The 10,695-nt window shown below is 39.6% G+C and overlaps 1 protein-coding gene across 1 annotated transcript; it reads right to left on the bottom strand.

Moving 5' to 3' along the window:
- On the bottom strand, window positions 1-9,895 carry EIF4G2 (eukaryotic translation initiation factor 4 gamma, 2; the record flags this gene model as incomplete). The annotated part of the gene is made up of 22 exons (XM_010015852.1): window positions 1-822; window positions 1,089-1,210; window positions 1,357-1,568; window positions 1,992-2,196; window positions 2,426-2,504; window positions 2,580-2,684; window positions 2,991-3,206; window positions 3,293-3,397; window positions 3,636-3,761; window positions 4,652-4,765; window positions 5,231-5,391; window positions 5,481-5,622; window positions 5,856-5,954; window positions 6,039-6,122; window positions 6,720-6,830; window positions 7,262-7,413; window positions 7,497-7,563; window positions 7,653-7,784; window positions 8,558-8,660; window positions 9,029-9,154; window positions 9,561-9,626; window positions 9,785-9,895. Coding segments are annotated over 22 exons (2,704 nt in total), but the record flags the coding sequence as incomplete, so codon positions are not given.
- Window positions 9,896-10,695: the final 800 nt, after the last annotated feature.

The following is a 10,695-nucleotide window of genomic DNA, read 5'->3' as shown; positions in this document are numbered from 1 at the left end:
TCAAGTATCACAATGTTTATTGATAGATACAAGTATATAAAATCAGGGCATGAACATGTCTTGATAAATTAAGTAGATTTAATTTCAGTACTATAGAGGGACCAATTCAAATTTCTCACCATGTCATGTTTCACACCCACGAAAACCTCTTCCAAAGGGCATTAAACCATCTTTTCAGCTGATCAGTATTTGTGCAAGTAAACGGTTTCTTTTTAGAAGACTTGTGCACTTGCCCAGGCTCAAGGATATTAAAACCTAGCACATAAAGCCCATTACTAGAGGTAGAAATACAGGCAATATACTATTACGGCAACAACCATCGATTACAGTTAAGGATTCTCTGTAACAACCAAATGGATAATCAAATATTGCAACAACTCAAGTATTACACTGAGCAAAGTGCATTTCTACAGTATTCAGTGTTGCTATTCAGTTTTCTAACTTAAAAACAGCCTATGATAACTGGCAGCAAAGAAGACCCTTGCAACAGACTGCTTCTGCTCGAGAACTTATGATGTAATTATTGCATGCTGCTAATACAATGTTACCTACACATTAAAGATACTCTAAAATATTTTTATTGTAGACTATTAAGACATACTACAAAAACCTTTTGCAGAGGATATCCTATTGACATACTTCTGCTTTAAATATTGTGAAACATTACAGCGGAATGAATTTTCGCAGTGGTTAGGTCAAATGCAGTTACATCATAGCAACAGTATGTTTGCACAATTTAAGGCTTTGGCTGGTTCTTTAGTCAGCTTCTTCTTCAGATTCTTCTTCTTCGGCAGTTTCCAACCAGGTTAACCATTGGTTTACCTACAGTTACAAAGAATTAGTTTAAGGGAGCAGGAATTAATTCCCCACTATGTACTTCGGTAAAACACTGCTTCCCCCCTCAACTGATTTGAAAAATCTTTCAGCCACTCTTTGCACTAAATGCAGGTCTCTGGTAAAAGAGAGAAGTTCATCTTTCATCACTCCTTCCTAGTAGAACACTCCATGGCGTTTCTATGTATTAACAAGTCTTTAATACTTCAACAGTGTACAGAGACAAATCACTACTTCAACAATAGCAAATTTACCTGGAATAAAGCTTTGCCTTTGCCTGGAAACTCTTGAGTAATATCTTCTTTCCATGCCAAGAAGGCTTCTTCTTCAATGATCTCCATGTCATAGAAATGAACAAAGAAGCGCAGTAACATGCCTACAGAAGTAAATTTAAACTCTGTTAGCTTTATCACCTTCTGAACAGCTTACCTGACTCCAAGAAACGTAGCATCAAGCCAAAAAGCCATACAGACACAAGCAAGCAGACACACGCTAAAACTTGGTAAGATCTGATGCACATACCTTTCGGAAAGTTATTGTTGTAGCAGTGCACCTGGAGCGCATACAAAGCGCTCACTTGCAGATCAACATGGTCATGGAGGAACTTCTGCATTACCGGCTTGAAGGAAAGAAGCAGTTGTTTTTCCTGCTCTAGCTGCTCTTTAGATGGAGCAGATGAAGAATCCGATTCGTCACTAGGTGGGTTTACTTCACTAGAAATATACTGCAAGAAACTGGACAGAAAGTTGTTCTGTAAACCAAGACGTAACATCTAGATTTCACGTTCTAAACCAGCAAGTACTCTCAAATTTAGTTTGCTATTACTGAAAATACCCTCCTAACTTTTATCAGTAGTTAGGTGCGTACACTGTGGATTAGCATTGTGGTTGACTGAGCACCACGAAAATCCTAGCTTTGCTTCCCTTATGGCTCAAGCATTTTGGAAAAATACGCAAGCCTAGACTTTTCCTTCCTAAGGAAAGGCCACAACACTTCACACAGATGCAAGCCTTTACATCTAAATTATAGTGGCTGTTTAACACAGGGTTCACTCAGAACCATTTACATTCCTGTGTACTAAATGTTTTTCTGCACAGCTACATGTCAGCCTTTAGAGATTTAGTGATTTACTGAACTACATCAAGATGGCAACTCACCTGGTCATCAATATATTCACAAATCCCTTATCTACATGAAGTTTGGGTGAAATATTATCTTTAATCCACTTATAGATGGCTTGAGGGGATGGATCCGATTTTATTTGCTTTAGCAGTTCCTTCTCCAGTTTCAGAAGCGGGAACAAGAAACTAAGTCCCTTCCCTTCTAAGATCTCCAGCATGCGGTCCTTGTTCTGGTCAATTTCTGACAAGCAAACAAGACAAACACTTAGCTCAGGTGCTAATCAACTGCTATGCTCAACGGGTCATGGGTTTAACAACCTCTTAAGAAACACCAAACCTAATAATCATGACACTCAGTATCACTAAAATAACTCTGTGTATTATTTTACTCTGGTGTAAAAAGCTAGTGAAAAACCATCCAGCATTCTCATCAATATGGGGTGTCAGAAGAGCCACATGGTAACTCTTACCTGGTAACATTTTCTGCATATTCACTTTGCTTTGTTGAAACAATTCTGTTAGCCATTCACGATCTTGTAACTTAGCTAACTGCTGAAGGCAAAGCAGGAAGAGAGGGAAATGGGTGCCACTTTCCAGTGGTTGAGCCAGTTCGGATATGCTCACCAGTTCTGAAATAATGGCACGCGCTGCAAACTGTGCTAAGTATGATTTCACCAATGGGATGTCCACCTCCAGTTTGGGGCACTGGTCCAATACATTCGGGAATGCCTAAGAAACAGTACACACAAACGCTGAAAGCCTGAAGTAATTTTGTTCTTGTACACAGTTAATACTTCTACTACACAGGAGCATCACGCTTCTTTTCTGCATTGAGTAACTTCCCAAGCAGTCCCCTTCCACAGTTCCTGAAGTCCTGTACCTACACTTCTTCATCATTTCTTATGCTCCTCATAGGTTTATACATTATGTCACCTCATGCATCAATAGGACTTTAAGTTTGCACACTGCCTTTATGCAAGCTAAGCACCACAAACAGCCAAGCACAACGACTGTGAGCCTACGAAACTGTATTACCTGCATGAAGTTGTCACTTGTGGCTATTCCCTCCTGCTTGAGCAAGCTTATCAGAGTACTTGCTTTCTCTTTGTCTTCGTCTGATCTATCTAGGGACTGAATGATTACTTTGCTCAGCATCTCAGGAATGAAGTGTTTTGGAGCTCTCATTTCTCTCACAGTATTGACAGCATCATTAGCATTTCCATTGTTCAGATACTCAGTCACAACGGCTTCCTAGGAAAAAAGTATAGTTAAACTTTCACTTTTAAAGGGCATACATATAAAAGGCTTCAAGAAGCACCATTACCTACTTAACTTACAGTTTGTTTAAGTAGCTCTTCTTTAGACGGAGGTGGTTTCTTGGTGGTCTTCGCAGGCTTTTCTTGTATAAGCGGTGGATTTGTTTTAAGACCAAGTTGAGGAGGCTGAAAAAGATAAGCAGACCTTGTTTCTTTGCAGCACATCTACTTACATTTGTATCAAGTTTAAGAACACTAAACATGTACAAAAGCAGATGAAAGTCAAATCAGGTTTTCATACATTGTTTTTAATATATCTTGGTCTTTGCAATGAAAGACTTCTGTCTCCTCATTTTAGAGACTTGTTTTAGTTGTGTGAAGTGATTAAATATAGCCATCAATATTAAGTAATTTTTATGTTTACCTGTCCCAAAGGTGGTGTCTGAGTGCGTGGTGGTTGAGCACTGGGAGGAATCATAGTTATCTGGGGCTGAAGCTTTGGCACTTGGTTTTTATTCATTAGAAAAGACTGAGCAGGTCTCAGGCTAATCTGTAAACAGATTAAGTCAGAGAAAACCTCAACCTGTTTCAATTATTATGACTAAGAATACAGAGCCATGGACAAAATACCAACTGATCACACTGAAGCATGACTTTTCCATTTCTACAATGTTAACACTTAGATACAGATTTAGCCATATGTACTCACTTCCCCCAAAAGCACAACTTGATCGTGTGCTTCATGAAAGTAACTAGTATTTAGTTCCACTGGTATATCTGGAATTGCTCCTTTTAGATGCAGTATGTTAGAGACCCCAAAAACATACTTAATGCATTTGCTGATGTACTTTATAGCGAAGATAAAAACTCTACCAATTGCTCAGAAATCAGGATACAAGTCTGGTTAACACTCAAAATAACAATGCAGTTCACCATGCATTTGGCATTTTGCCTATTAACCAGTCCTAAAAAAAAAAAAAAAACCAAACCAAACCACAAAAAAGAACAAAAAAAAAAAAAAAAACCAACCAAAAAAAAAAACCAACCAAAAAACCCACAAAAACAAAAAAAGGGGGGAAAAAGAAAAATTTAGCCTGGTCCAGCATTTCAGGGTTTATGAAGTTCAGGATTTTCTGAAGTTTTAATTAAATGTGCTGCTCTCAGTATGATGCATGGGAACTGATGTCAGAGTAGTACTCTTGGGGAGGTGTGGGGGAAGGAAGGGACACCCCAAGAAATTGCCCTCATATCTCAGTCTTGCTCATAGGACGCTGGATACCCTAAGGAAAGTGAGGGGGGTAAGGTGAAAGAGAAAGGGACAAAGGAGGAGGAAGAGGAGGAGAAAGAGTTCCAGCATTAGTCCTCATAATAACGCGTCTTGCTATAATCATTGGGCAATATTGAGAATAGTCTTTTAAGTAATGTAGGCATGTCATGTACCTCATCTGCATTAAGCTGTCCTTTCTTAGAAAACCGAGGTGGCATATCCTTCGACTGTCCTTGTTGCTGGGATAAGAGTCCCTGATTCTGGTTATGGTAGAGCTGGCTTTGCCCCTATTTCAGAAAGGGAGATATAGAGAAAGAAGTGCAGATGATGGAGTGGCGTACATCATATGGTAAGTAGTACCAGAGGGACCAGAGGCACAAAGATTCTACTTGCCAGGAAGGGAGAAAGAAGGAGCAGGGGTGGTGGGAAAGTAGCATCTATCCCTAAAAACAGGGCTATCTTATTTAAAACACACCTTTCTGACCCACCAAAGCCACATGCACCTTTCCTTGCAGTTAAAAAAAAAGAAAAAAGAAAAAAAAGAAAAAAAGAAAAAAGAAAAAAGTGTATTCCTTGCATCTCTTGCACAATTTAAAAAGTGGTTTAGAATTTTTGTATCAGCTGAGCACCAGTTCTTATCAGAATAAATTCTGAGGAAGTCTCTGAACATAAGCAGACTATAATCCATAGCACAGGCATCTGTAGAAGAGCTTCTAAACAAGCCGAAGTCACCCTGTGAACATCTTCCTTACCTGATTTTTCAGAAAAGATTTGCCTAGATCTCCGAACTGTGATTGAGCAGAAGGCATGAGGTGACCCCCATGGCCATTGAAAAGTTGGTTTGAACGATGGCGTCCCATGGTGGGTGAAAATCTGTCCTGAATAACCCCTGGACCAGTACCAATTCCGCTACCTGTATTATGGAGAAAAAAGACAATTTTAGTTCTTGTTAAATATAGCACACCCAGAGTCATCCCAGCAGTCTTGCAGTTTTGAGTGTACCTGGCATTTGTCCAAACATATCAGCAAGCCCTCCGAGTGGGTCCCTGTCAAGTTTCATCCTGGGTGGCATAAAGGGTCCCTCCAGAAAGAAGTCGCCTCTCATCCCTTGAGACATAGGAGCAGGAATAAAAACTCCCAGATCCTTTAAAATAGGAATTACCATTTTGGTCAGTTTGAAGTAATACTCCTCGAGAAAGTCAAACTTTACCTCTGAACTACAGCAGTACATCTGATTTTACTTTACTGTTACACTCTGCTGTGAGAACTACTGTTAAGTGCACAGCCTAAGTTTTGTGACATGGAGTAAGCAGCGTAAGGATTCACCTCTAACACTTAAGCAAAAGCCAAGCACAAGACTTTACACGTGACACTTACTTTTACTGCATCTTGACGGATTTGATTGATAGTCTTTGGTCCATTGTCAAGAAAAGCTTTGCGAGGAACCCAGTTGTGTTCTCTCAACTCCACAGTATCCTTGGAACATAATGAATTATTAGAAAAGTAATCAAAACAATTTTGCAAAAAAAAAGAAAATAGTAAACTGTACTATCATCCTACCTGCAGCAGGAAACGAATCCTTGCTGGCAATTCCTTACTTGACATCAAGGAGCGCATTCGGGCAAAGTACTGATCCATTAAGGACTGGAGAAACAAAAGTGAGGTTACAAGTGAGGGCTAATTCTACGTCTTGAGTATTTTTAGGGAAGGTGATCACATTCAAAACATCCAAGATAAAACAGAAGAGACTGCCCCTTCTTCCTGCCATCTCAACCTCCCTAACGGCAGTAGAACTTAAGGAAAACTAATGGATCAAGACATCTGAATCAAAGGTGAAAACCTGCCAACATCCTCATTACTACACCACCATTTCAAGTTTACACTCAAAACTCAAGCCGAGATGCAAAATACACTTATCGGATCACCTAGCTGCGTTTAGAGTAAGAGTTCCTCAGCACATCTTTTCAAGCAGTATTTAGAGGACAACATTCTCACTTTCATCACTTCCCAATGAACCTAACTGCATTCTGGAAAGACGTTTAAAACCATTTTAAAGATGGGTTCCTTTTGCCATCAAGAGATTTGATGCAGTAGCAGTACTTGGCACTCTCATTCTCTGGAATTCACACCTTGGTTTATACTTATGAATGTTACACTGAATACAGAAGGTTCAGGTAATTAAAAGTCTTTGCCATAGAATTTAAGTAGTTAAATGACTGACGGCAGTGGATATACACATACCTTGGCTTTTGCATGGTCTAATCTAGGTCCCACTGTCCTCATTATCTGACAGAGGCACTCCAAATCCTCCCCCATATCTTTGAGTTGGACTCTCTTCTTCTTTTCCAAAAGCTGAAACATTGAAGGGGAATTAGATACTTCACCATACTATAAATGAGAACTTACAATAACTGACAATTCTGTATACACACACATGCAAAAACGTCATCTTGTTCTGACATCAAATGATTTGACAAATAATTTTCAAGAACTGATACACCCAAGTATTTCTAAGTGTTTATGCTTTGAAGTGCCTGTGGTACTTCTCTACAAAACTACATCTTCACTTGGAGACAATTCCCATGACTGAACAAAGACAATTTTACTTTCTATTCGCACCAAAAGACTATTATAAACAGCAGGGGGTAGATAACTGACAGGAAACATTTTTGTGGTATTTTATGCTCCACAAGTCCCAAAGCAGCATAAATATTACTTTTTTTTTTTGTGTGTGTTTAGAAGTTCTATTTCACTCTTAGCCAGTGCTTTATCTGAGTACTCACTGTTTTGATGCACTTATGAAGGATAGATTCATGAATAAGATCAAGCTTGCCAAGTTCTCCAATGAATTTGATGTTCCCCAGCATCTTAATCTTGGCAATGGCTCTCTGTTCCTCCTCCTCAGGGAGGAGGGGACCATCATGCTTATCATAGACTGGAAAACAAAGAAGCCTGTTTAACACAGCTGTGGAAAGACAAGATAAATTAATTCTGTATTAAAATGGTTTTAAAGCTTACTATCAACATTTCTGGTTCGGTTTTCAAATTCATCTTGAAGTTTAGATATTAGGAGGCGTCTGAATGTCTAGAAAGAGAGAACAAAAAAATTTAGTTAATCACTGCAACTATACATACTAGCAGAATTTATCATTCCAGGCTGAAAGGTATACTCACTGTGCTTTGCTTCTGTCCTGGATGACTCTCTGCTGATGGGCCATCAAAGTTGGGTGCATCTTCTGCCAGTCGCAGACATAGTTGAGCATACAGTGAACTATACTTGGGCTCTTCAAGGGCTTTGTCTACGATCTAAATAAATTTGAGTAAAGTAGCATGTAGTAGGATGCAAATGTTATTAGCTAAGTCAGCTGCAAGACACAATGGAATATTATCACTCTATATAATCTGGAACATCTAACTTTCTGGCTATTTCAAACACATAGAAATAATGGATTCTGTTTTAACACTACTCTTAATGCTGAAGCAAAGGATAAGAGCTACTCTCCTACCAAGAGCTTCTAGAATGCTTAGCCAACAAATGGCACAAGTTTAAAGTTTATCATTAGAAACACTGAAGTTCTTCCCAATCTGATCTTAGATTAAACAAAGTGACATGATAGTTAAAACAGAGTACTAAGAGGTCACCTGTGGTAGCTATTCAAAGAACATTAGGCTTCCTCATCAGGGAAACAGGAAGAGGAATGGAAGGGGGGGCAGGGAATTAAGACTCCTAGCTACCATCCCAGATAAAAAAAAAAAACAAAAAAAAACCAAACCCCACCTAAACCCAAAACCAAACCCAAAATAACAAAAAGCCCCCCCCCAAAAACACCCCACATGGAACAAACAAACAAAACCCCCCACCCAATCATGTTTAGTCACTCGAGACTGCTGTAATAGTAAGTTAGAGCATGAAGTCCACTTCCTCCCCAGTATATCCTTTTTACACTAAAAGCAGGTATGACATTTCTGTATGCTTGAATTATTAACACTAGCAATGTTACTTCTGTATCTCAAAAACAACCAACTTCTATTTTTAACATGCAAGGAAAGCATAGTTAAAAGAAATGCAGCCAGCTTACCAGCAGTATGACCCCTTTTAGGATGAGCTTAGATTCTACACCCACATTGAGGAGCTCAAGGCATAGCTTGTCAAACTTTTCAGGAGTAAGCTTATTTAGTATGCTAAAGAGAAACAGGAAAATAAAGATTCAGATTAGAGGTACTCTGAGCATGCTACAAATAATTTTAGATTGAATTTTTATTTCTTCAATCTACTTAACACAAACTGAAGTGCAGACTTCCATTTACTTAGAAAAAAATCTTTATATTGTAAAGTATTATTAATAACACTAACCTTCTCAAGGTTTACTTCACAAGTATTTGCTGCTGGCTGGCCTATCAAATTCTGCCTTCTTCCCTCCAAAGAACATCATATACTCCCCCCACCCACCCCAAAACTCAAGACCCAGATGTCTTCCTTTCCTCCAGCCCATTTATTAGGTATACACTGCTAAAGAAAACCGTTAGAAAAATAATCTTAGACAACTTACCCTCTTACTTTCCTGAAGATTGCATCATGTCGTTCTTTGTCGTTTGCGGAGTCGTCATCTCGTCTAGTGCTTCGTGAAGGAATCCATTTCTGAGCGTTTTGCCCTGGGGTTTTCCCCAGGAACTCGCTGTAAAATTTTTAATAATACGATTGTCAAACAAAAACAATTTCAAGAACTGGCCTTCTAGCCTTTCACTACTGCCTTAGTCTAACTCTGTTACTAGTTTTGTTAAGAGCACGCACTTACAAATACTGCAACATCCATTGCATAGTGTTCACTCAACAGCAATAAAGAAACACAAGAAAACCCTCTAAAGTGAAACACATGAAAAAGCCTGAGCACCTGGTATTACTCATGACACTTTCAACAGATTATATGCTATCCTGCCACAGACCACAGAACATTAAGATGTCATGAACTCCTTAGATATTCCTCATAGAACTTTTAAGAGACTTTATTTTCAACTCAGCATTCACCATCAAGCAGTCTCTGCCTTTAGAATCACGCCAAATCAAAAAGCAAGATTATATACCTGTTGCTGGCAGTCTTGGGATAGTGCTGAGGTGCACCCCTACCACCTCCTCCGCCTGAAGAAGCACTGTTAAAAACAACCATGAGATCTTGTGTGAGTTCAAAATCCTAATGTATTCAATTACACGTCACTTTCAGTATACGTTTACGATAAATTTCAATTTTCTCCAGGTAACAGTGCTCACTACTAGGTGTTCCTCAAACAAAACAGAAATGCCCTAGTACCTGAAACGAGAAGCACCCCCTTCTGCAATCGCACTCTCCACTTTGGCGGCTTGACAACGAAGAATCTTCAAAAGAATAAAATTAAATTGACGGGGTGGGGAAAAACAAAACCTAGAAAGACAAATCAAGCGTTCATATTACAGTTGTTTTACTAGCATTCACAGTATCGAACTTACAATAAAAATACAAACGTTAGTTAGAGAAGGGGAGCCCTCAAGCACTATACTTCATAAGTATAAAGCTCTTACTTATGCAATATTTGAGATATTCACAGAAAAGCCAGTTTCATCATTACAGCCATGTTCACCAACGAAGATGAGGGAGCACAGCTAATGGAATCACGGGCTGAGAAATTAAGTGCCTCAAATTCACTCTCTCAACCACCCAAAAGCACTTGCAGAAAAAAGTGGTGGTTTTTGCAACCCCCTCTGCTAATACAGTACGATTAAATAAATCCTTTATTGTCATGCTTTACAAACTATGCTTGACGAAGTAGCCAAGTTTCAAAGTGAGAAGTACCAGACCACAAAATACACACTAGTAATATAGCAAGAGTAATGCATTCTACATCCAATTCCAAACAGCCAATTATGCCACTTAACAATGAAAAAAATATCACTCCCCCCACCTCAGATTTCAGCTTGCAAGACAGCAGCAGGCAGGAAACTCACTGCACTGCGCACGTTGCAGAAAGCAAGTCACGGGGATAGAAACTCCCGAGCAGCACATAAAGAACCGCACAAGCATTTTCAGGCTCCATCCCAGATGTGCTCCGACACCTTACACACCGAGCACAGAGTCACCTCCTCGGAAAGCCTGACGGACAAACGTCCGACGGAACGCACCACTCCGTCCCCGCAGCCCCCCGCCCCGCTCGCCGCGACGGAACCGCCCGCGCGGGCACGAGGGAC

This window comes from Nestor notabilis, unplaced genomic scaffold (assembly GCF_000696875.1).
Source record: "Nestor notabilis isolate BGI_N333 unplaced genomic scaffold, ASM69687v1 scaffold3536, whole genome shotgun sequence".
Taxonomy (NCBI): domain Eukaryota; kingdom Metazoa; phylum Chordata; class Aves; order Psittaciformes; family Psittacidae; genus Nestor; species Nestor notabilis.
The sequence above is the reverse complement of the archived record's forward strand: the minus strand, read 5'-3'. Positions and strand labels throughout refer to the sequence as shown.